This window comes from Lygodium microphyllum, chromosome 14 (genome assembly GCF_053477565.2).
Source record: "Lygodium microphyllum isolate KBCC chromosome 14, Lygodium_microphyllum_v1.1.10, whole genome shotgun sequence".
NCBI classification, from domain to species: domain Eukaryota; kingdom Viridiplantae; phylum Streptophyta; class Polypodiopsida; order Schizaeales; family Lygodiaceae; genus Lygodium; species Lygodium microphyllum.
The window spans coordinates 40,586,360-40,613,619 of record NC_141148.1 but is presented as its reverse complement, the minus strand read 5'-3'; the positions used below and the strand labels follow the sequence as shown (position 1 = coordinate 40,613,619).

Below are 27,260 nucleotides of genomic sequence, written 5' to 3'. Positions count from 1 at the left end.
GGCTAAACTATTCAACATTTATGTAGATTTACATTACTATTCAACATTTAGGCATCGTATTTTCACATCTGTGCATCAATATCTAGATTACTATTACAGACCATAGTAAGCAGATAAGTTACTACCATAAAAGATTCCATCAAAACTATTCAACCTCTGTAGATTCTCACACTTCTGCATGAATACCCAGATTACTGATACATAACATAGTACAAAAAGGTATAACTCTCCACTCTCCGCTCACTACCCAGTGGAGACTGGAGTAGACAATATAGGGCCTTATCAGTGACTCTGAATATTTCATAATAAGTTTAAGCGATACTAAGTTATACTTTAACCCACCAATATTATACCTGATATGTCATACATTCCTCCTATGGTTTTATTTTCCATAAAAATTGTTGCATTAACTTGAGAGAATATTCTTCATGCCCATTTATGGCAAACGTGAGGAGCACATGTATGGTCGTGGAATTTTCCTCATCAATCCATAAGATGAGACCCAACTGTTACAAAAAGAACCCCACATAATGTATGATTTACACCTTTTGCATTTCCACGAGTTTTCACATTCTGTATTTCCTACATTGTCATCACCCTTTTTGTGAAGACATTGCAAGACTGATGAATTCAATCAAAACTATATTCATAAAGCTTTTCAAAGTGTCACTCAAACAGGCTTCTTGCCTGTAACATGCCTTTGTCCTGCCTAATTATATATATCTTTACGGCACAATCACTATGCTTTCTCCTTCTAGCACCAAAACTCTATCCTTCTTATAAAGCTCCGTATTGAACTTGACTCTGTGACAAAATCAACTGAACATCTTGTTACAAAAGCAATGCTCACCAACAAAATAATTGAAGACACAATGCACATAAACTGTAAATGCAAAAGACAAAGATAAAGAATTTGCACTTCTACTTCCACAAGTGGAGGTAGAAGAGATATTTGCATTCCTTAAACAGCTTGCACTATTCAAGCATAATGCATAAGCAGCATCCATTCTTTATCAGCAGCAAACACAATTGAAAACATGCTATAAGCTCATAAACATCTAGAAGCCTATCCAAGCTCAACCAGAAACCCTTCAACAAAGTATCACTCGTACCTGAGATTAGCATTTGGACTTTCTCTGTGAACTTCAAGAACCTTAACTTCAGCTTCAAGAAAGTCTCCAACAAGCACCGGTTCTTTGAATCTCAAGCTTTTAGATTCAAGTCTCGCCTTTGGCTGCATGAGAGCATGGAACAAACCTTCAGAATCGGACCCAAAAACAACCCACTATTTTTTAGGATAAACAAAAATACAGTGCATGAAACAAGTAATAAAACCAACTGGATCAATATAAACCAATTCAGCAATCAAAGTAGAGTATCCATTTGAAATATGTCTCACTTGCTTAAGCATGCTCTATGTTAGGTACACTAGCCACCTCATGAACCCATGAGGAAATTGAGAAATTGAAGGAAGAGCCGATAAAAATGTAAGAAAAGATTGAGAAAATGGAGAACTAAACCATTGGCAAGCTATAGTGCTCACTCCCAAGTTATCTTATGCAATCAAAGATTTTAAGAGACAAGTGAAGCATGAAATCAAGACATTTGCATAGATGACAAAGCAGATTTTGTGAAGAAATGCTCTAAATGCAAAAAGCACAAAACCAATCGTACGACACAGCATAGACTAATAAACACAGTGCACAGTTAGGGTAACTCAAGAGACCGTGAACACAATGAATAATAAAGTAAATGAATAATGAATAGACAATGCCCATGCAGCAAACACACTATGCAATGAATACTAAACCTCGAACTGTCGTATCTCTGGGATCAAGGCAAAGGTTACGAGCTATAGAGTGTGTCGTACTCCAAACGGATCCCGCATTGTAGAAAAGGTAGCCTCCAAGTGTCGAATACCAACAAACACAACCAAGGAAGGTTGGATCTAATGCAAACAGCAGTGCAAGAGAGAGAAAGACTAAAGACGCAAGTACCTGAGGAGATAAAATTGGTGACTATGCAAAACATGTAAACACAAGTTGATTGTGTTGAGCGACAAGTGGAAATTGATGGCAACAACTCGAAGAGAGAGATTGACTGCAAACACAAGTAGAATAATGATGGCGACAACTCCTACTGATGGTGACTAGATGCAGATGATAGTGACTAGCCCTAGCAGCAACAAACCCAAATTCCCTAATATTAACGACAACTCTAGGAGGTAGGCGATAGATACAAAGGCTAGAAACACGCGCCAGGAGATAGCTAATTGCGATGAAGGCTCTAACTGCGATGTCCTCCATGAACAGGGTGTGGACAACAGAGATACAGCTCCTAAAACTTGCAAAAACGAGATTGAGGGGAATGGTGGGTTGCATGCCCATTTATAGAAAGTTTCAGACGCCCATGTGGAACACAGCAACTCTCTAGGATCGTGTTTTTTTCTAAAATAAGAAGGTTTTTTAATTAATTAAGCATGTTTTGGGGATATTTACGTCAACCTAATCCATTTTTGGCTTAACATTCCCTCTCAGCCCAAAACTGAGACGTAAGAAATAAGCCTTGAATATTGATTTTTCTTTTATCCCAAAGCAACTAGGGCATCGAACAAAGGGTACACATCGATTGCCCAAGGACCTACCAAGTCCTGCAAAGGCGGATGGGATCGGCAGTGGACTTTGTGTGTTTCTAGTTTTTTTATTTTTAAATACTATTGGTATAGTTTGTTCAAAAGATTTAGCATCAAGTGATGGTTTAATATTAGTTTTCGTTCCATTAAGTCACTGTGTCCCCAAGTACAAGAAAAGAAGGATGGATAGCTTCACTATCTTTATAAAACAAGTAAAACAATCCCACACGACTAGGATAAGTACCTAGGGATTCCTGTGTGTGTGTGTGTGTCAATCATATGGAGAATATATGAAGAGAGACAAAACGATAGAAGCAAGCAAGTTGACCAAAACCAACATGCAAATATAGGAAAATTTTGCCTTTGGAGACTACCATGTACAATGCCACAATTATGGTGGATCCATAGTTGACCACTCCAAGGGTGACCAAAAAGGGAATAAATTCTTACACATGCATGTTTACATAAGCAAAATATCAATGCATAGAATATTGCAAAGGAAAGTGCAAGTATTCATGCTCATGCAGAATGTGATGCAATGATGCCACTTGGAGAGTGCTCTCATAGGTGAATTGTTCACTTGCCCAAGCGTCATTTTATAATCATGTCATCTTGACAATGTGGATGAAGTTACAAATGTCCATAATATACAATATATAATAAATAAATGTTTGAAAGTAAAAAGCTGTAAACATCATCACCGTCACTATGAAGAGAAGAAAACCGCCGCTCAAGCTAGAAGGAGAAGTAAGAGGGTAGCAACCTCTCCCGATAATCTGAGAAAGTAGAGAAGGGTATACCCAAGCCAATCCGCGATAGAAGATACTGTAGAACCGACTAGTTGACCACCTTGGTTGAAATATTTGCAAAATTATCACTTGACGACACAAACTCTGGGCAAATGGTGCCTAGCTCAACCTGCTTTTTGGTGAAGTGGTAATGAACCATCGTGTCCGAGGGGTGATGATAGGATTGCCCGCAAGGGTAATGGCACTCAGATTGTCGTAGTAGATAACGGTAGGCGACTCACAAGGAAACTGTAATATAGCCAATAAGTTCCTCAGATAGATGACCTCCGTAATACCATCGAAAATAGCCTGATACTCTACCTTGGTCGTGGAAACCGCCACCATCTCTTCCTTACAGCTAGCCCAAGAGATGGGTGTCGTACCCAAGGTGAAAAGGTAGCCGCCATGGAAACCAAGTGTCAAGATCTCCCACCCATTCAGAATCAATATACTCCTATATGCATAAACCATGACTATAAGTCCGTCCATAATTATAGGTACACCTTAAATATCTTAACACACAAAGACAAGCAATCCAGTAATACATTCTAGACGTATTAAAATACTGACTAAGCAAATTAATTAAGAATGCAAAATCTAGCCTAGTATGAATCAACCACGGTAACTTTTCTACAACAGAACGATAGGCATGAGCATCAAAAGGCTAGTCCAAGTTATCCTTGTGTAGATGAATAGTGGGATCTAGAGACATGGCTACTAGCCATGTTTGATCAGTGTAATATTGTTCCACTAGCTATAGGGCATACATCTACTATGACAAAAAGATATTTTCCTTGGATCTAACAATCTCCATCTCCAAGAAATAAAACAACAAACCCAAGTCTGTCATCTTGAATATAGAGCAAAGTTATGCCTTGATTTCTGCTAGAGCCGCAGGATCTGAGCCAGTGAGTAATACATCATCAACATATAGCAGGATATAGCTGACCTCCACTCTAGTGGTATACACATATAGATTTGGATCATAGAGAGTAGAATGGTATCCATGAGTTTATAAAAACTCGTCCATCCAATGGTACCAAGGCCTCAGCGCTCAATTTAGCCCATAAAGAGCTTTTTACAAGCGAAATACCTTGTCAGTCTGGTCAACAAAAGAAAAGCCAAGATGCTGCTCCACATAGACTTCCTCTTCCAAATAACCGTTCAAAAAGACAATTTTGATGTCCGTTTGATAGAACAATCAACCGTGGTAAGCGGTGAGTACAACCAACAAACAAAATCATGTTAACCAAGCGATAGTTGCGAAGAATTCTTTGTAGTCAATGCCATGCTTCTGCTTAAAACCTTGCACTACAAGGCGAGTCTTGTATTTGTCTAAAGTACCATCAGCCTTTAACTTGGTCCTAATAATCCACTTTGTCCCAATGACCACCAAGAATGATCCACCAATGTCCAAGTCTCATTGTGATCAATACTATCCAACTCCTCCTCCATGGCCTAGCACCACAAAGGATCCTAGAGAGCCTCCTAATAATTATTTGGCTTAGAATGTGCAGTGTAATCAACTGTAAAATGGCAATGCATAGAAAGCATGCGAGGCGAGCCGAGTAGACCTCTAGGGCTCTTCGAAGTGAAATTTGATGAAAGCATCCCTGAATCCCGCATAGTCTACTAATATCAACAAGGTAATGGGTCTCACAAAGAAAGCCTGGGAGCTAAAGTATTTACTGGAAGATTAAGAGCGGATAGTAGACTCAACTCAGTAGACACGATCTCAAATGATGTGACCGAAGATAAAGACGAAGATTCCAGTTCTTACAGAGGATTGTACTATGTCTCTCTCATCAAAGACGGCATCCCTCCTAACAATCACCTTGTCTGTTCAAGGATCGAAAAAACGATAGGATTTCGCTTTGTTGGGGGTAAAGGCGCCTCCGCCGTGCCGCCCCGTGTATTACTACACTGACAGTACCCGCCACTGCACACTGCAGGTGGCAGGCGCCCGTCACGTCACTTTATTCTTTATTCTTTTAGTGACAGTTTGAATAAAGGAAGGCCCGGTCACACATTGTGACTGTTGGAGTTCCCATTTCTTGTCTCTCTCTTTCTTGCTCTTGCTCTCCCGCCATAGCTCGCGTGCAAGCTTCGATCCTTCTCACCTTTCAACTGGTATCAGAGCTTGGCATTCTCTTGCTCGAGCTCGACTCGGTGCTTCTCGACCTTCGCATCGACTCGCTTCACGCATTGGATCTTCATCCCGGCAGCCATATCCGATCTCCCCGAGCTCCCGTCACTCCCCGGCTTCCCGAGCACCTTCCCAACCTATTGAGGCACCTTCAAGACATTGATACTGAGGTATTTGATCATTCTTTCAGGGTTTTATTTCAGTCTACAGGTTGCAAACAGCAAGGGCAGCCATGGCTTCAAACCCTTGAAGCTTATTCCCCTCATATTGTGCCTTACACCTATCAAGGCTCAAAGAGGCTTGTCATAGGCCTTTGATAGGCCCTTCTTGAGCCCCCCATTACCCCTTTTCAGCCCATGTGGAGCAGCAGCACGTTCAACACCAACAGGGCAGATTGCATCATTTTTTTCCAAGCTGTGAGCACTCATCTACTTCAGCTCCACACTTGGCCATTGCTTCTTGCTCTCTACCTTTATCAAGAGGGCTATAGACTTCATGTTTGATGTCATTCAAGCTTTGGGCATTGGTCTTGATCATTCGGGGCTGATTTCTTCAGATTTGGGACTATCATAAACTATCATAACAAGCTGAAAACAGAGCAGCACCATTGGCATTAGCATTTGTTGCTTATACTCCATTCCGGTTGTGCTATTTGATGCCCGTATGCGGTCTACATGATGCCTAGTGCCTTGGGAATGTATGCACATGATTATACCATGATTTTGGCTTGAAATATGGGCTGATTTGGGACTGTTATTTACTGTTATACAGTGCTGGAAACAGGGCAGCCACACTTGGCATTGGCATTTGATGCCTATACTCTACTCCGGTTACCTTATTTGATGCCCGTATGCGGTCTACTTCCTACCCGGATGTATTGGGGATGTATGCATTTGGTTTGACCATGATTTTGGCTTGAATTCGGGGCTGAAATCTACTGTTTAGAACAGTAAATACATGCTGGAATAACAGTGGGCTGAAGGTACTTTACATGCTTTGGCACTTACCTACCAATACCGGATGTATGCTTTGAGCTTTGGCATGATGTCTCTGACATTTGGGGACGACTTGGAGCATATGTATGAGATTATGGGATGCTTTTGAGCTTCGCATTAGCTCCGTCTTCACTGGCTTTTGGACCAACTTGGCATGCTCGTGGACCGCCTATGCCTCATGTCTCTGCTTGACAGTTAGGCTTTTGCATTACATGCTTTGGTTCGTGACATATGCTATTTGGTTTGTGTATGCCATACCGACATTTGGAGCTTGGATCTGGATGTATTTGAGCATTCCCGGCTTACTTGATCACTGATCTTGGTTGCTATTTGGATGTCATTGAGTTGACCGAGAGCTTATTTGGGCTTATGTATTGCTTCATGGTTAATACGACCGGTGCTTCATGTATGTCATGCTCTCTTGGATGCCCTTGATGCATTGACAGGGTCACTTATCACTGGTGCTTTCTCTTGGGTTGTTTGAGCTTCTGAGCTCGCTTTGTACGCCTTTTGTGCCAGTGGGAACATTTTATATGCTTGCTTGACCTTTGACAGTTGCATGCTATTGGAGCACTTACATGTATTTGGAGCAGTTTATGTCTTGAGCAGCTACATACGCATTGAGACTTTGGGATCATACTCCAATCTTTATGGGTATGCATTGATGTACTCTTGGTTCACAGGATGCTTATGAGCTGAGTCTCATATTTGGATCTCTCTCTTTGAGCAGACACCTATTTGTGTCAGGTTTTGGCAGTTACAGGAACACTTTGCCTAGAGTGTCTGGGGGTGTGCCTTTCACTGGCAAATGTTATTTTGACATGCTTCGGTGTTGAGCTCATGTTCTTTTCACTGTCATTGGCCTTGCTTATGTCCGTTTCATGCCGGCTTTGGACCTAGCATTGTTTGCTTGACATTGGATCCTATTTTGGGACAGTTTGCTCTCTAGATTGCATACCTGCAATTTATTACAGCAAGCAGTTATTGGTGGACTGAGGTGTACTTTTCATGCTGAAATATCCTGATTTGGTGTACCGCACCTAGTCCTAAGTGGGCAGCAACTTTTGGCACACTTTGCTCGCCCTTTGGACCCCGTTTTGGTCATTTTTGGGTAGTTTCTGTAGTAAAACAGCAAGCAGTTTTGGACTGTTTGGGCATTTCCAGCCTGCATAATGGCGTCATCTTCGCATGATAGTGCCATCTTTAACATTACAAAGTTGGATGGTACCAACTACTCTTATTGGAAGAGTCAAATTTGGCAGGTCTTGGTGCAGAAATCTCAAATTAAGCCACTTCGGTTGAGTGGGGAGCAGCCTGAAACTATGGACAATGACGACTGGCTTGAACTTGATGAGCTATGCAAGTCCACGATTGTATTGTCTCTCACTGAACAGGTACATTATAATGTATTTGAGGAAGCACAGAGTGCATGGGATCTATGGAATAAGATAAAAAATCTTTATGATAAGAAAAGTCCGGCAAGACAGATGTACTGGTTGAAGCAGCTTATGGATCTGCGCATGAAGGATAATGCGACTATGTCTGCTCACTTAAGCCAGTTCCATGCTATACTGAAGAACCTGACTTCGCAGGATATCACCTTTGGAGAGGAAGTAACTCCTCTTTTCTTGCTTGGGACTCTGAATGAGTCATGGGATGTATTCCGCACTGCCCTATGTGCCTCTAGTGCTACTCTAAAATTAGCAGATATTGAGAGTGCTCTTCTTCAGGAAGAGGTGAATCGCAAAAACTTGGATGCCTCTCGCGGTAGTCATGCTTTGACAGTTAGAGGCAGGAATGACAGGTATGACCGTGGTAATGGCCGAGGCCGTGACTCGCAGAAGGGTCAGTCTAAATCTCGTGGTAGCAAGTCGCGTAGGCGCAATGCAAATGTCACTTGTCATCATTGTGGGAAAAATGGCCATATTAGACCAGTGTCATGAGTTGCGCAATGAGAAGCGCAAGGATAAGGGGAAAGATAAAGTGCAGGAGAAGTCCTCTGATTGCAGCATAGTACCTACGAAGTCCAGCATCAAGATTGAGGAAATTAATGTCACGCAGACTGAGGAGTCCGATGGTGGTGATGAGTTTATACTTGCAGCTAGTTCTTATGATGCTTCACACTTGACTGAGACACCTAGTATGTATGCACAGTGCTGGTTATTGGATTCAAGTGCGTCCTTCCATGTGACGCCTTACCGTGAGTGGTTTCACTCTTACTGCGCATAGCGCAGTCTTATGTCTGCAGGACAGCTGGATGATGCAGGATTTCATGTATGTTTTGGGGATTCTGCCTGGAAGATTACTCGTGGCAGACTTGTGCTTGCTAGAGGCGCCAAGTCTGGCAGCCTCTATCCTCTTGTTGTATCTGGGTCCTCAGTTGACCATGTTTTGGCAGTGGGCTCTATCCCACATATATCACTTTGGCATGCCCGTTTGGGGCATATGTCTTTAAAGGGAATGAAAATGTTATCTGGTTTGCAGTATCTTCCGCCTTTGGATTATGCATGTTTTGACTCGTGTGATCATTGTCTTTATGGTAAGCAGAATAGGTCTACGCATAAGAAATCGGGTAAGACACGCATGAGTGAGCCCTTGGCATTGGTGCATTCCGATGTTTGTGGGCCTATGCCTTGCATGTCTATGGGTGGCGCGAAGTACTTCGTTACCTTCATTGATGATTTTTCTAGGAAAGTGTGGGCTTATCCCATAAAGCAGAAGTCCGATGTCTTGGCAGTTTTTCAAAGATGGCTTGCTCTTGTTGAGAACCAGACTGGGTATAGGCTAAAATGCCTTAGGACTGACAATGGGGGAGAATATGTCTCACGTGCTTTTGAGCAGTTTTGTGATGACAGGGGTATTAAGCGTCAGTTGACCGCCCCTTACACCCCAATCCAGAATGGTTTGGCTGAGCGCATGAACAGGACTATTCAGGAGCGTGTGCGCTCTATGCTTAGCCATGCAGGCCTACCCCAGAGTTTTTGGGCTGAGGCAGTTAGTACGGCAGTGCATGTCATAAACCGATCGCCTTCCACTAGATTGGATTTCCAGGTTGCACAGAAAGTTTGGGCTGGTAAGCCACCCTCTTATGCGCATCTCCGTGTCTTTGGATGTGAGGCATTCTGCCATGTGCCCAAGGACAAGAGGAGTAAATTGGATCCAAAGAGCATTAAATGCATATTCCTTGGCTATGGTGAGTCAGGAGAGATGGGCTATCGCCTATGGGATCCGCAGGCGCGGAAAATAGTACGCAGCCATGATGTCGTCTTCCATGAAGACAAGATGCACAGGCAGCCTGAGAAGGTGGTTGAGATCCGCAGAGTGATCTTTCAGGAGGAGCCTAGAGCTCCAACACAGCCAGTAGTACAGCCTGCAGCAGTTCCTCCACAGGGCCAGGGTGTTGGACAGGCAGTTAGACAGGCAGTAGAGCCTGCGGTGGGACGGTCTGCTAGAGACAGACGCCCACCTGACAGATTTCAGCCCTCTATGCATTATGTTTTGGTTACAGATGCAGGAGAGCCTTTCACTTATGATGAGGCTATGCGCAGGGGTGACAGTCACTCCTGGGAGAGGGCTATGCAGTCTGAGATAGACTCCCTGCATAAGAATGAGACTTGGGATTTGGTTGCCTTGCCTAAGGGCAAGAAGGCTTTGCCATGCAAGTGGGTGTACATGAAGTGAGTGATGCGCTGCGGAGATGCAATGTCCGGCGATGAAATGTCAGGTAAAGAGCAAACACGTGAGCAACAGCAGCGAGTGAGAGCGAGAGATGCAAGATGTTCTTGGGTACAATTGGAGATGAGCAACAGCAGCGAGTGAGAGCGAGAGATACAAGATGTTCTTGGGTACAATTGGAGTGTGTACCACTTTAGGTTTTTAGATAGATATATATGAAAGTACAAGTGTGCTAAGGGTGCGTTCACACCCGTGCACATATAAAAGGCACGATGGCCCTTTATTCCCAACAACCTCCCACCTAAAGGCAATGTGCCTTAAGAGGAGAAAAGAATCAGCTAAGTCTAAGTATGTACAAAGCTGAAATACATATATCTATCCAACTCCCATCATCTGTCGGCAATGAGCAAACCGCTCTGCTGGAAGACCCTTCGTGAGAAGATCTGCAGGATTATCATCTGTATGCACTTTGACAAGCTCAATGCTCTTGCTGTCAAGTACATCTCTGATGAAGTGATACTTCACCTGTATGTGCTTCGTCTTTGCATGAAAGACGGGATTCCGTGCTAGCATGATAGCACTCTGACTATCACAATGAAGAACGGGTAACTCTGTAATGCCAAGATCTCCCACCAGACGTGAAAGCCATAAAGCCTCCTTGCATGCCTCAGTAGCAGCCACATACTCTGCCTCTGTAGTAGACAATGCAACACACTTCTGTAGCCTGGAGATCCAAGAGACTGCTCCTCCTGTGAAGGTAAACACATACCCAGAAGTGGACTTTCTACAGTCCGCATGACCAGCATAGTCTGCATCCGTAAAGCCAACGACAGATGCCTTCTGCTTTCCAAAGCAGATGCACAAATCACTTGTGCCTTTGAGGTATCTCATAATACCTTTCACTGCTTTCCAATGCTTTTTGCCAGGGTTTGCCATATATCTGCTAACCACTCCCACTGCAAAGGCAATGTCAGGACGTGTAGCAACCATAGCATACATCAAGCTGCCAACAGCTGAAGCATATGGAATCTTGGCCATTTCAGCCTTCTCATCATCAGATGTAGGGCTGTCCTCTGCACTGAGTTTCACATATGGAGGCAATGGAACACCAATTGGTTTCCCCCCCTCCATATTGAAACGCTGCAAAACCTTAGAGACATACTCCCGTTGAGATAGAAAGAGTAATCCTTTGGACCTATCTCTGAGTATTCGCATGCCAAGAATGTGATTTGCATCACCAAGATCCTTCGTGTTAAAGCTGCCATGAAGACTTTGCTTCAACGAATCCAAGGCATGAGTATCCCTGCCAGCAATCAGCATGTCATCAACATACAGAACCAAGATAATTAGGCTGCCATCTGCGGCCTTCTTGGTGTACAAGCAGTGATCCACTTGACTTCTTTGAAAACCTTGAGACTGCATAAATGTATCAAACTTATGATACCATTCTCTTGGTGCTTGCTTCAGCCCATACAAACTCCGTTTGAGCTTACATACCATCTTCTCTTTGCCTTTAGCCACAAACCCTTCAGGCTGCTGCATATATATGTCTTCATACAGATCACCATGTAAAAATGCAGTCTTTACATCCATCTGTATGAGCTCCATATCTTCAGCTACAACCAAGCCCAAAATGGTTCTCAATGTAGTCATTTTGACTACAGGAGAGAAGATCTCATCAAAATCAACTCCATGTTCCTGCTTGTACCCCTTAGCAACCAATCTGGCTTTGTACTTTGGCGAGGAACCAGAAGTGACCTTCATCTTATAAACCCATTTGCATGGAAGCGTTTTCTGCCCTTTAGGCAACTGCACCAAGTCCCAAGTGCCGTTTTTCTCAAGAGATTCCATCTCTGACAGCATGGCTTTATACCATTTCTTGCTGTCCTGTCTGTCCATTGCTTCCTTGAAGCATGACGGCTCACCACAGTCAGTGATCATGATATAATCAGCCACATTATTTGCACCAGGAACGAATCTGTCGGGCTGTCTAGTAGCCCTAGACGATCTCCTAACCCAATGATCATTGTTTGCTGGCTGTTCAGCCTGCATATTATCATTTACAGTTTGCTGTCCTGGCATTTCAGCCTGCAAATCAACATTAACAGCTTGCTGTCCTGGCTGTTCCTGCACATTTAGTGGCTCATCATTATGGGCAATGGCTGGCTGATCATTTCCAGCATCATTTTCTGCATTCGCAGGTTCATTTACAGCAGGTATTTGCTGCTGTACAGCGGGCACATTTTGCTGTCCAAAAGGTACTTCTTCCCGGAATACAACCCTACGAACCTCCTCAGTCTTTTCGGGCTGTTTATGCATGCGACCTTCCCGGAAGATCACATCATTGCTGCGCACTGTTTTCCATTTCACGGGATCCCACAATCTATACCCCATTTCACCCTCGTCACCATATCCTAGGAATATGCATTTACAGGACTTTGGCTCAAGTTTGCTGCGGTCTTCCTTACGAATGTGCACAAAAGCCTCGCAGCCAAACACTCGTAAATGAGCATAAGAAGGTGGCTTGCCCGACCACGCTTCCTGAGGGACTCCCCCCCCCCCAAAGACCTATTTGGTGACCAATTGATCAAGTGAACGGCTGTCATAACAGCCTCTGCCCAAAAACCATGGGGTAATGCAGCATGAGACAGCATAGTACGGACTTTATCCTGTATAGTCCTGTTCATATGCTCTGCAACTCCATTCTGGGGTGGATTATGAGGGGCAGTGAGCTCCCTTTTTATCCCTTTGCTGTCACAAAATGCCTGAAAGGCCTTGGACACATATTCCCCACCATTGTCAGAGCGAAGACACTTAAGTGTCTTATCAGTCTGATTTTCAACCAATGCCAAGAAGTTTTTAAACTTCTCAAGTACTTCATCCTTGCTACGAATGGGGTAAACCCATACCTTCCGTGTAGCATCATCGACAAAGGTGACAAAGTACTTCTTCCCCCCCAAAGACAATCCTGGCATCTGACATACATCTGAATGTACTAACTCTAGAGGTGAAGATTTCAAAGAAAGAGATTTCTTATGAGATGTCTGCGCATGCTTACCATAGACACAATGATCACAATGCTCAAAATCAGCATAACGGAGACAAGGCAAGTAACCCAAACGAGAAAGAACTTTCATTCATGTTTGACTCATGTGTCCTGACCGGCCATGCCACAAAGAAACACTTGGCTGCTCGGTTACTGCGAAAACATGGTCAGGCACACTAGATACATGAAGAGGATACAGAGTATCACTCTTTGAACCCCTGGCAATGACTCTAGATCCTGTACTGATCTTCCATTTTCCATCGCCAAATGTGGTATGATAACCATCATCATCTAGCTGCCCAGTACTAATTAAGCTCTTCTTGAGCTCAGGTACATGACGAACATTCTGAAGAGTAAAGACAGAACCATGTTGAAACTGAAGCTGCACACTGCCAATGCCTGCAATATCACATGCTGAGTTGTCCCCGAGATGGACAACACCATGTCGACCGCCTGTATAATCGGAAAACCAATCTCTGTAAGGGGTGACATGAAAGGAGGCACCCGAATCTAAAATCCAGGTATGCATGTCATCAGCCGAATCGGCAACCAATGCATGGGCATCAAAACATGAAGACACGAAGAGTACATCGTTCCCACTGTCACTGTCCTGAGTGACTACATTCACCTCTTCGATCTTGGACGCTGCTCTTCTTGGGCTGGCTCTCTTTCTTCTCTTCCTTGCTGTCCTCTGTCTTCTTGCCTTTCCCTTTCTCTTTCTTCCACTTGTAACAGTCACGTTTGAAGTGACCCTTCTTGCCACAATGGTGGCATTCCACATTCTTGCCGCGAGACATGCTGCGACCCTTGCCATCAAATTTTCCCTTCTGCTGTGATCTGCCCCTGGTATGCAAGGCACTAGACGACTTACTTGATGCATTATTTTGCCTATTCATCTCTTCCATAAGCAAAGAGCTTTCCACGTCAGAATACATAAGCATAGCATTCGAGTTACTCAAGGCAGTCCTGAATGTATCCCAACTCTCTGGTAGAGTGCAAAGCAGAAAGGTAGCTTTAAACTCGTCATCAATGACAAACTTCAAAGCAACCAGCTGGCTGAAAATTGAGTTGAATTCACTCAGATGATTTGACGTAGCAGTTCCTTCTTTCATCCGCAAATCCATAAGCTTTTTTAGCCAATACACCTTACTAGCTGCACTCTTCTGAGCATACAATTCCTCCAGTCTAGTCCAAATGGCATAGGCAGTGTCCAAACCCTCTATGTTAAACAGCAGAGCATCAGAGACAGATAGCTCAATGGTCGAGCGTGCAAGCTCGTTCAACTCATCCCAGTCATCTTGTTCCACATCTGCGGGCTTTACCCCTTTGGCCTTGATCGGCTTAGCCTGCTTCTTCTGCAACAGGATATTGTAGCATTGCTTTTGCCACACTGCAAAATTATGTGCACCCTCAAGTTTCTTGATGTGCATAAGATGGCTGCTATCGCTGCTGCCAGCCATGATTTTCAGTCCAAAATATGACCACAAATTCAGTAAATGCAGGCCCAAACTGTCAAACAAGTGACCAAGGTACAAACAAGTACCAACCAGCAATAAGTACCAGTTAAAAGCAGAAATTTCAGATCTGCAAATCAATTTTCAGAAGCACCAAATGTTGTGCTACAGCACTCCACAACTGATGACAGCTGTTCCAAGGACAAATACATCACATTACATGAGAAGTCCCAAATTTTAGCTGCAATTTCTGCTGTACATGCACCCACGGGCATAAAATTTGACCCGCACGGTCAAAAGCCCCAAAGTTTTGTGCTCAAAACATCAACCATACATCTGCACTGTCTCTAACATGCATAGAGTAGACCAATTTTGCCAAAATGAAGCAATTTCAGCAAAACCCCCAAATTTTTCAAGTGTCGGGCGTCCAAATTGCATGAAATTAAACCTGCATGTACATAAAATGACCAATTTGTGCACAAATTTTGCTCAAACAGCAAAAGCCCCAAATTGCACGGGGTCCAATGTGCATCAATGTCAAGAAATTGGATCAATTTCAGCCCAATTTTAACATGTACATGAAAAGCCCCAAATTTCGGAGGCAAAATGTCACAAATTCCTGCAATTTCTGAGACAGAATCTCACTGTGTGTCTTGCTCGTGTCAAATCCGGACAAATCCCCAAATTTGTGGCTCAAATCTGCCCAAAACACAGAACTGTGCTTACACGCGCAAACTCCCGTCAGTGGGCAAAGGGGGCAGCTTGCAGGAAACCTTTGAAAATTAAAAAATTTTGCAAGAGAAATTTGACGAAAACTGTCCCGTAACGTGACGACTGCTGCGTTTTGACCTGCCGCCAGCTGCACATGGCCTGGAAAGTCACGAACTGACCTGGAGTGACCTGCGTGACCAGCGCCTGTGCAAAACACGTCACTTCTGACCTGCGCCTGACGTGCACGCTGCCTGGAACTGCACGCCTGACTGCACACTGTCCAAGAACAGTGACGAGCTGACCAGAAAATGACTGACTGACCTGCGCGCAACCTGGGAAATGTCGCCTGGCTGAAAAACGTGACCTGTGGACTGCGAGAAGCACGAACACCTTAACCGAAGCTCTGCACGGACTGCGAGAAGCGCGAACACCTTAGCCGAAGCTCTGATACCAATTTGAAGTGAGTGATGCGCTGCGGAGATGCAATGTCCGGCGATGAAATGTCAGGTAAAGAGCAAACACGTGAGCAACAGCAACGAGTGAGAGCGAGAGATGCAAGATGTTCTTGGGTACAATTGGAGTGTGTACCACTTTAGGTTTTTAGATAGATATATATGAAAGTACAAGTGTGCTAAGGGTGCGTTCACACCCGTGCACATATAAAAGGCACGATGGCCCTTTATTCCCAACAGTACAAGCTGAAAAGTACCCCTAGACACCCCAAGCCGGCATACAAGGCTAGATTGGTAGCAAAGGGTTTTAAGCAGGAACATGGTGTGGACTTTGATGAGGTCTTCTCTCCTGTGGTTAAGATGACCACCCTGCGCTTAGTCTTGGCTTTGGTTGCACAACTTGACTTAGATCTATATCAGATGGATGTCAAGACGGCTTTTCTACATGGGGACTTGCATGATGAGATCTATATGGATCAGCCTAAGGGCTTTGCAGAACCTGGCAGGGAGCACCTAGTATGCAAGTTGAAGAAGAGCTTGTATGGCTTGAAGCAGGCACCTAGGGAATGGTATCATAAGTTTGATGCCTTTATGCAGTCACAGGGCTATAGCAGGAGTGCTATGGATCCGTGTCTTTACACCAAGAAAGCCCGTGATGGCAGTTTGCTTATCTTGGTACTCTATGTTGATGATATGCTGATAGCAGAGAAAGCTTATGATGAGCTAGATGCTCTTAAATCTCAGCTGAAGAAGAGCTTTGAGATGAAGGATTTGGGACAGGCCTCACATATACTTGGGATGCGCATTAAGTGCAATAGGCATCAAGGGCTTTTGTATCTCTCACAGCGGAAGTACATTCATAAAGTCCTTGAGCGCTTCCGCATGCAGGACGTAAAGCCTATTGGCTGTCCATTACCTTTTTATGTGAAGGTATCACAAGCCGATTGTCCACAGACAGATGAGCAGAGGGCCGAGATGGCCAAGATCCCTTATGCTTCAGCCGTGGGCAGTTTGATGTATGCCATAATAGCCACTCGTCCAGATATTGCGCATGCAGTTGGTGTTGTGGCACGCTATATGGCTACACCTGGCAGCAGACATTGGGATGCCGTGAAAGGTATCATGAGGTACCTGAAGGGCACAGCAGATATGTGTATTTGCTATGGCAGCCAGGATACAGGGGTCGTGGGGTACACTGACTCCGATTATGCAAGACATGCAGATAGTAGGAAGTCCACTTCTGGCTATGTATTCACCTATGCTGGAGGGGCTGTCTCTTGGATGTCCAGGGTTCAGAAGTGTACGGCTTTGTCTACCACTGAGGCCGAGTATGTTGCAGCCACTGAGGCTTGCAAGGAGGCCATATGGTTAGGCCGTCTAGTTGCTGACCTTGGGATTGATGCTACCTACACCTACACTGCATTCGGATTCTATGAGTGCCATTCAGTTGGCTAAGAATCCGGTCTTCCATGCGAAGACGAAACACATCGAGGTGAGGTATCACTTCATACGTGGTGTCGTGGAGGACAAGTCTGTTAACCTTGTCAAGATCTCCACTGACGAGAATCCTGCAGATCTACTCACGAAGAGCCTCACTACTGAGCGCTTTGCCTTCCTCAGGAGGTTGATGGGCATTGGATGAGATGTCGCCTTTCCTCATCCCTTGTACCTATGTACATTTGTACTGTCTTTTCTTTTTTCTTTTCTCTCTCACTAGGGCAGATTCGCCTTTAAGTGGGAGGTTGTTGGGGGTAAAGGCACCTCCGCCGTGCCGCCCCGTGTATTACTACACTGACAGTACCCGCCACTACACACTGCACGTGGCGGGCGCCCGTCACGTCACTTTATTCTTTATTCTTTTAGTGACAGTTTGAATAAAGGAAGGCCCGGTCACACATTGTGACTGTTGGAGTTCCCATTTCTTGTCTCTCTCTTTCTTACTCTTGCTCTCCCGCCATAGCTCGCGTGCAAGCTTCGATCCTTCTCACCTTTCACGCTTCGGAAGAATATCCCACAAAGATCAAGAGATCAACTCGAGGGGTGAGCTTTCTTATCTTGTCATCAGGAGTCTATATACAAGTATGACTCCCCAAAAACTCTTCAAGAGCCAAAAAATGCCTCGTACGAAGTCTTTTTAGGAGCTGCCGCAATCAAGCATCGGTTGAGTATATACACTGACATATTAATAGCCTCGATCCAAAGACGCTCATCACAGAGCTCTACTACGAACAGCATAGAGCATGTCATATTCACGACTATCCGATTCCTACACTCTACAACTCTATTCTGTATAGTGCATCAGACTTGTGCTTGAGGAAGTACACCCACATGTATCTAGAGAAGTCATTCACTATCAAAAAGAAGTATAGCGCGCCATTCAAGGCAACAATGGATATGGGAAGACAAAGATCTACATGAATGAGCCTAAGGGATTCAACAACACAAGTAATAAACTGCTAAGGAAAGGGTGTACGAGGCTATTTATCTAGATGATAAGCTTTACAGACTGCTTGAGATAGTTTCAGGCATGGAAGGCCCTCAACCATCCCCTAACATGACAACTCATAAGAGAGTCGTAGCAAAGATGTTCTAAGCAAAAATGCCAAAGATGCTCAATGTCTGTGGGCTCTTGTGTAGTGGTCAAAGCCTGGAATCGACAAAACTCCGAATCATCGACAGTCGACTCAGCAAGAAAGTATCATGTGGTAAAGGCCATTAGATTGTGCCTTGCTGCGCACAATTACTAAACCAGACTGAGGCTCAAGGACCTCAATTGTAATCGCTGTGAAGAAAACTGCTCGCTCCAACTGACAAAGCTACTGAACGGACAACAAGTTCTCACCCCAAGTTAAGGGACATGATAGATATTATTCAACGAATCAAGATTTCGACCCAAGTCAGTGGCAAAAAAACTAACACGACTCTAGGCCTAAATGTTGACTAAGGAGTTGTTTCCTATTTGAACACTCTTGGCTGTAGGGGCTCCAAAAATCAAAATGTCCACTCTAGGGGTCATGTGATGGATAGCTCCACTATTAGCTACCCAAACATGTACTGAAGTGCTTGGGTATGACGAATGGATCTTTGTAGGCACCTCATCAGGAGCCAACTCGCAAATGTGAACGAGACTCGCATTTAATATCTCTAAAGAGACGATGTGGGCCTTTACACACCAATAAAACCCACCCTCTCGACTTAAGTAGTTCATTGGTTGTAATGACTGACCGATGGCAGTGTGAGTCTAGCCTTGCCACTGCCACTGCCCCTACCCCTGCCTTTGCTAAGGGTTGCCACCACTTTGCTTTCCCTCTTGGGGAATATCAAACTAGGATGCGAGGATCTAATTCTTGGATTTTGACTATATGCCTCTTATCTTAGATCGACACTCGTCGTCATAATGGCCAACCTCTTAACAATGTTAACAATACCCATTCTCTTTAGGTACATTCTACCATCCAAGTTTAAGAGTAGATTGAGTGTTTCCTAGGGATTCACTAGCCCTGTTTTAATTTTGATTTGAGTTTTGTTTGCCCTTGTTCTATTGCCTCCTTTGAGAAGATACAACTAGAATCCCCTCTATCAAGGACATATTATGAAGTTGATCAAACAACCATGTGTAACACAACAGTTGATACTCAAACTCATAAAATCTGGGCATCTAAGACTATGAAATCACCTATTGCATAAAATGAGTGGAAAGAACAAACCTGAAAAAATAAGAACTATAGAAAGCCCAATCATTGCATGGGCATTTGATAGCATAATCACATGGATAGCCATGTCTCTATGCGAGCTTTGAAGCCCTACTATCTCATGGATATTCAACAATCTAATCCCGTAGGTAGCTGTATTGTCGTGTGAGCTTCACTTCTTTCAAATTTTTTTAGGTCAATGTGACACTAATTATTCATTCAAATATGCCCCTAATTCAACTCCTTACAAAAGCTTATCTTCACTCATTTGCTTGCATCTCTTCTTTCCCTTTTGCTTCCATAGCTCGAAGGGTAAGAGGTTGAGTGAGGGGTAGAGTGCATGAGAGAGTGAGTGACCAATTAGGAGAAGCTATTCTACATCTTCTTTTTCTCATTTTTATTTTCTATATTCTTCTCTTGGAATTGGAGCTACAAAGATGTAGATATATAGTAAAAGAGGCAGTAGCTTGAGGAGCTACACATTGATTGTGAGACTACCTAGACCCTATCAATTGCTTGCATGACAACTTAAAAGACTAGGACAATATGGTCTATTGAGGAGATCCATTTGTGAGCATGAGTTTAAAGAAGTATGCACGTGGAAAATAGTGGGAGGACACAGATGCCAACATCACATCTTCAAAGGTGTTGTAAGCACAACTTTGATATAGACCCTATTCAAGGATGTAACACATTTTGTCAAATATTGGAATGAGTGTAAATGCACCAAATTTCCCATCAAGAAGGATAAGATGGATCTAGCACTTGTTCTAGCCTATAAACCCTTTGAAAAATGGAGAAATGACTTCATGGAACCAATCAACCCTACGGCACAATATTCTCAAACATGGTGCATCATAGTTGGAATAGACTAATGATGAAATGGGTTGAGGCAAAAGAGCCACATGTAATAACAATGCTAGACAATTGGGTCGTCTACCCTAGGGATCGGACATCTATTCTTAAAAATGATCTTGTTTAGGACACGATAGTCAATGCACATCCTATATGTATTATTTTTCTTCTTAACTAATAGGACAGGTGCACCAAAAGGAGAACTATTGGGCCTAATAAGTCCTCGATTCAACAGTTCTTCAACTTGTGCTTGGATTTCTTTCTTTTCAATGTAATTGTGTCTATAAGGTGCTTTACATGGTGGTTGAGAACATGGGATAAGTCTATTTTATGATCTTCAGAACGTGTAGGTGGTAAACCAGGGTAGAAATATTTTCTTAGCACCTTATTAAGGAACAAGATAACCTGATCGTCAAAGGACTTGGAAGCCCCAGTGATTAAGAACTCGGCAAGAAGACACCGATACTCAGTCAACTTGAATTTCAAGTTATCCTTATCTGTGATTTTGAAGTTTTGAAACTCATGATCCAAATTAATGTGACAGTCCTATCTCGAGCCATATAGCGGTCAATCAAGTGTACCCAATGCTCGGATGCTAATTTGAAATACTGAAGCTGATAGTGAAACTAGGACATTAAGCCCTACATAAGCTCAACAATAGCTGAGACATTATGAGCCTTCCATGAGCAGACTACCTCGTATGAAACAAGGATGAGATCAGGTTGGGGTTCCACGCCCTGCACTAAATCCCATAGATTCTGAGAACTTAAGATATAGCTCACCAAATTTGACCGAGTTGTGTAGTTTGACCCGTTAAAACGAGTCTTGTCATTAAAAGCATGCTTGGCAGATGAGGAGCTAGAATCATGAGATCTTTGGAAAGATATATAGATGAAATAAGATGGAGAATAAGATGGTGGTGGTAGTGGTAGTGGTAAATAAGAAAAAGAAGGGGGTAAAGATAGATAGACAGAAACAGGCTACTGATGTCCAATGAATGCAAATTGCTATGGAGATACCAAGACGGACATAAATCCATATAATACTATAGATATAGGTGTAAGCACTTGGGCATGATAGCCTTGTCTAAATGTCAGTTGGGGCACAACATGATTGGATGGTCCACTAGATAATGCCATCGAGACAAACTGCGATGTCAAACGATCCACACTCGAGTATGTTTGGGATGCACTCCCAGACGAATAACCCAAAAGCGTGTGTGTGTGAAGTTGAGCCTCCATAACCAATACACCATTCAAAAATGGGTACGTAGAGGTCCTAAAGGCTATACCTAAATGTACAGAACCCCCTAGTGTGGTGTGTGGTGGATAATGTGGTGTACTTAATGGCAATAGAAAGGAAGGTACAATAGAAGATGAGGGGGAAATGGATGGAAGCCCAAATGGATTTGTGATGGATGTTGTTGTTGGAGACATGGTTGGTTCCTTTTCTCCATTAAATGCATTAGATAAAGATGCATCTACTCCATATTGACCATGAGAAATAAAATCATTTGAAGGAAAAGAAAAGGAAGGAATACTTATAAGTTCTTTTTTTAGCTTCTTACCTAGTTTTGAGTTCATAAAGAAATACATATCTTCCTCATTACTCACAAACCAAAGTTTGATTTGGAGAGTCTTCCTGATAAGCATCCGTCGATCTAATAGAAAATACAAAATCAGCTGGCATAGAATCTAAAATAATAGCATTTGTACCTAGCATTGGAGAAAAGAAGTACTATGGAAGTAATGTGTAATCCTAGTCAGATTCCACTTGCAGATAGCCAGTCCATAGTGGAGATTCCGAAAGTTCTACGAGACCATTAGTTCTATGCACCAAATCCAAAGGAGAAAACTTAAGCTTACATTCAATCTCCTACTAAGCCCTATGTATAAGCATGAGATGATACTCAACGGTAAGAGTTTGATATGGTAAATGGACTCCATGGTAGTCCAACGGTTCTCTGCCCATGTTAGATCGGACAATAGCAAGCACTGAGGGCCACTCCTAATCATTTTTGTCCATGTTTGGCTATGGAAATGATGTTATGAATGTGCCAAAGTTTCTCATAGAGTACCTAACTCTGATACCATGTGAAGAAGTGCTCTAAACACAAAAAGCACAAAACCAATCATATAACAAAGCACAGACTAATAAACACAACACAAAGTTAGTGTTAGGGGAACTCAATGACGGTGAATACAATGAATAATGAATATACAATGCCCATGCAGCAAACACACTATACAGTGAATATTGAACCTCGAACTCTCACATCTCTAGGATCAAGGTAGAGGTTATGAGCCGTAGAGTGTGTCGTACTCCATACAGATCCTGAATCGCAGCAAAGACAGTCTCTGAGTGTCGAATACCAACAAACACAACCCCAGATGATTGAATCTGATACAGACAGTAGTGCAAGAGAGAGAAATACTAAAAACGCAGGTACTTGAGGAGAGAAAATTGGCAACTATGCAAAACATGTAAATGTAAGCTGATTATGTTGGGCGACAGGTGGAAACTGATGGTGACGGTGCAAATGCTCATAGCAACAGCAGCTGGAGAAAAGAGACTAACTGCGAACACAAGCAATATGATGATGGCCATAGCTCTTATTGATGGCAACTGGATGCAAATGATGGAGACTAGCCCTGGCAATAGCAAATGCAAATTCCCTGATGTTGGCAACAACTCCAAGAGATAGGCAATAGATACAAAGGCTAGAAATAGGCGCAAGGTGATAGCAAACTACAATGGAAGGCTCTGACTGTGATGTCCTCTGCGAAGATGTGTGGGCAGCAGAGATACGGCTCCTAAAACCTGCAAAAACGAGATTGGATAAGAGTGGTGAGTTGCATACCTATTTATAGAAAGTTTGGGGCACCCAAACTATGGTTTTATATGTGGGACACAGTAACTCTCTAGGTTTGTGTTTCTTTTTAAAATAAGAAGATTTCTTCATTATTTAAGCATGTTTTGGGGCTGCTTAAGTCACGCTAATGCATTTTTAGCTCAACAGATTACAAACAAAGAGAAATGCAGAATGTATAACAACTCAAGGAACATAGTCTGCAAAATGCTCAACAAAAACGAGAGGATATGTAGAGGTATGATACAACTAGGGGCCTCAAACCTTCGTATCTCGAGGACTGGGGATGAGGTGAGCTAAGAGTGGTGTCATAAATGCCAAGAACAGCTCCAAGAGTGCGTAATCGTGATGGATCCCAAAGCGCAGTAGCATCAATCCACCATGATGATTTCATGGGTAGGAGTGGAGGGAGCGAAAACACACTCGTCGTCAAAGCAAGACGTTGTAGGAGATTCCAAACAGCCAAACACGTGTGCTGGCTGAGATGGCAGCTCCACAAACAGCAGAAGGAATGATGATGTAAGCTAGCTGTCCACATGCAGCAGAAAATGTAGTCTGTAGTAGCTGCAAAACGCAGTCTGGAGCAGTCCCCGGAGATGATGGGAGCAGCTGGAGACCCTCCAAGTGAGCATGCAATGATGCAAAATGGCTGGTGGGAAAAACCTCTAGTAGCTGGGCAAAGTAAGCTGAAGTCTTCCAACAGTACCATGGACCTCTAGAAGGGCTTGCAATAGTAGGAGGGCTGCACAATGGCTGGGGAAAACTTACTTCAGGCTGGCAATGACCTCCAATGGGAGAGGGAAGCAAGATGATGATGGCTGACTTGTATGAATGATCAAGGATAGGATTGGATGCCCACACCATGCTTTTATATAGAGGATCTTTGTGAATTTGCTAGTGTAGAAACAAAGCCTTATATTTTTGGAAATTTCTGTTGGAACTGTTTTAAGGATAATAAATTATGCATTAATGCATGTAAATGTTAGACTACTGCATGCCTTAATTAGTGGCTCTACAAGTGGCCATGCCATAGTGACCCCAACTCCTAAGAACAGGCTACCAAGTCACTAACGAGTCCAAAGACTCAAAGAGTCTCTACTAATGAAGCATACTCCACCCTAACCTCCCCTAATTGAAGACAACTTGAATACGAAGCTAAATGAGGCCATAAATGGATAGAAGCCTGAAGCCCAAATTTGGTACATAAAGGATTTCAGCTGCTGCATGGGGATCCTCGCAATCAAAAGAAGAGGAAACATGCCCACAACTCAAAGAGGCACCATAGAAATGTCACCTATGGTCACAAAGTCCCCTCTATCATGGAGTTGGAACCAATCACATCTAAACTTCATATGACTCGATGTACGACCATCCAAACAAAGCTTCTCAAACAAATAAGCAGCCAATGTGGTTTCCTCCACTTCATATAGGTGTACAAAGATAGCTATTGTTGTCACAGCCGCTGTAGCTTTAGACTCCTTGCCTCCTTCCTTTGCCCCAAGCCGAAGGTGATAACATTTCTCTGCAAGATGAGTAGCCTTCCCATAGCAAAGGCACTTGAAATCATTCTTCTCCTCATCCTTCTCTTTAAATTTGTCAGTCTACCCCCCGCACCCCCACCCACCCCACCATCGCCTTTTTGCTTTTGTCCATTCCCTAATGTGCCAACTGCAAAAGCACACCTAGCAACACCTACTCCTCTAAAACCAGCTTCCTTGTGTCTTGCATCCTACTCTAGGATCATCGATACTAGCCCCTTCCATATAATGGTATCTTGCACCCTCAACTAAGCATGTTGAGCAACCAAAGTCATCAAGTACATTGCATATATTCGGTCCTATTTTAGTCTCCATTCACGGCCCCAGAAAGGATTTATTTGTATTATTTATAAATGGTCAGGCCCCAGGGGCCACGCAAGACAACTTGCAAGCTACCCTAGCTAGATCAATGATCCATCTGCCTATAAATAGGGCATGGAACATTATTATCCACATACCCCCAACACTCTCACATTTGTTCTTCATCATTCTCCCGTTCATTTATTCCATTACACTTTCAACCTCAGCTCTCTATCACAACTGTCCACACCGCTATCTAGACAAACATCTCAGTTCGTGGTGTTGTCCAACTGATTGTTTAGAAGTCAAGAGGAACATTGCAACCACTAAGAAAATCCAACAATTGTTTGCAACCCAAAAAGAAGACAAAATTCAAAATAAATGCTCCTATGAGAATTAAGTATGCTCCTATGAGAATTAAGTATGCTCCTGTGAAAATTAAGTATGCTCATAGCTGAATATTCTATGGCTTTGCTTCCCATTGTTGAGCAAAGACAAACCTTGCCCATTGTAGTACCTTCTTTTGCTTCCATTTGCAAAACAAAATGCTAGATTTGCTTCCAGGCAAGGGAGCTCTACCTCAACAAGGAGGAGGGGACTGTGTACCTCTTGGAGCAACAACTCAGGAAATGATGCTAGCAATTTATTTCTTATAATTCTAAGGCATGGCATCGTGCAGCAGCAAGTGACAGCTATATCAAACCCAACTGCAGCAATCACAACAGCACATAAATAAGCTAAGTAAGGAAACTAGAAATGCAAAGCAAGTCATCGAGGAACTTGACGTGAGTAGAGAAGGAGGCACTAATGAGCAAGTTGAACAAGTCTGCCGATGTAATGCATAGCACCGTTAAGTTTCTCATAGAGATAAAACGTAACAACATTAGACTTGATATAGGGCTAAGACACAGCACCAGCTCCATTTCAACTTCTTCATTTCAATGTAAGAGACAAACATGTGCTTGCCAATATAATAGGCATTGCACCATGTTCCATTTCAAATTATTCGATTCACCATGAGTAGCAATGGATCACAAATATATAAGTTACCGCTTTACTAAATTTCATATAGTCTTGCATACCAAATATAAAACAGGAAAGAAGAAGGGAAACTAGAATGTCTTCCTACAAACACGTCTTGTGCAAAGCAAGCATTTGGCCATGGTAGACAAGTGCGTACTGCAACAAGCTCCGCAAAAGACGTCCAAGCAACAAATCAAATAGTTGAAAAACCTAACATAAAAACAAGGAGAATAGGGAACCTACAAAAGCTGATTTGATGACTGCAGGGAAGAGGCTCGCACAGAGCATCCCATGGACGACACAGCCATTGAAGCCAGCAGATTGAGCCGCTGCAGGCTGGCTGTGGATAGGGTTAGTGTCTCCAAGCAGGTCTACGTACGAAGCAACGTCCTTTTGAGTGAACTTGTGCTCTATTTTGAAGACCTGTCCCTCTTCGACATGCGGGGATGAGGAGTACGGCAGCAGCCGTTGCCATTGCGATGGCCTCAGACAAGGATTGCCTTCAATCCCGACAATCGATGGCCTCTGAGAAGGCTTGCCTCCGATTCCGATGATCGAACGATGAATTGTTCGCCGAAGTGGTGGCAGCATCTGATCTAGTTAGTCTTCTGGAGACCAAGACACGTGTCAAAGGGGGCATATAAATGGCCCAATGGAACCCATGGTAGAGCACGAGAAGAAGCTCTCGTATGCCAAGATACTAAGTCCTGACTAGGGAAAAGGCCAGCATGTTGAATAAGATCCAACTGCCATTGGAGAAGACACCCTTGAGCTAAGAAATATAATTTCTGACCCCGACCAAAAGACGAAGGCATTCAAAGTTACCTAGTTGTGCCAACAATCCTCCCTGCATCGAATAAAATGAAACACAATCTTCATATGTGGCTACGCAAGAGTGGAATATTTTGCCTTACCAAAGACCCAATCAAAGAGATGCAACAACAAAAGTCCCACCACAACTCTCCAACTATTAGACGAGAGGGACCAAATCTTCCTAGCAAGCAAGCATAAAATACATCTATGGAAGGAATATTCAACACTAGTAATACAATTATATTAATCACCAGAGAATTATAGAAGTGGT

The 27,260-nt window shown here is 43.3% G+C and overlaps 1 protein-coding gene across 2 annotated transcripts; it reads right to left on the bottom strand.

The window, feature by feature from the left end:
- Positions 1 to 255: 255 nt before the first annotated feature.
- LOC148025526 (uncharacterized) lies at positions 256 to 26,935 on the bottom strand. 2 transcript variants are annotated; one of them, XM_087692706.1, is made up of 3 exons: positions 26,420 to 26,935; positions 1,113 to 1,234; positions 256 to 819 (listed from the first exon to the last, which is right to left on the bottom strand). In XM_087692706.1, the coding sequence occupies exons 1-3, from the start codon at positions 26,765 to 26,767 to the stop codon at positions 816 to 818; spliced, it is 474 nt and encodes a 157-aa protein (XP_087548832.1). In that variant the 5' UTR covers positions 26,768 to 26,935; the 3' UTR covers positions 256 to 815. The 2 variants fall into 2 exon arrangements, with proteins under 2 accessions (XP_087548832.1, XP_087548831.1); XM_087692705.1 differs by having other exon boundaries at positions 265 to 804; positions 26,420 to 26,932.
- Positions 26,936 to 27,260: the final 325 nt, after the last annotated feature.

Excerpts from the sequence above, each read along its gene's own strand:
- LOC148025526 (XM_087692705.1), bottom strand. The coding sequence starts at position 26,767 with ATGCTGCCACCACTTCGGCGAACAATTCATCGTTCGATCATCGGAATC. Across the intron at positions 1,235-26,419 it reads CAGTCATCAAATCAGCTTTT|CCAAAGGCGAGACTTGAATC; the intron begins GTAGGTTCCCTA and ends GCTCTCATGCAG. Across the intron at positions 805-1,112 it reads AGTCCAAATGCTAATCTCAG|AGTCAAGTTCAATACGGAGC; the intron begins GTACGAGTGATA and ends ATTTTGTCACAG.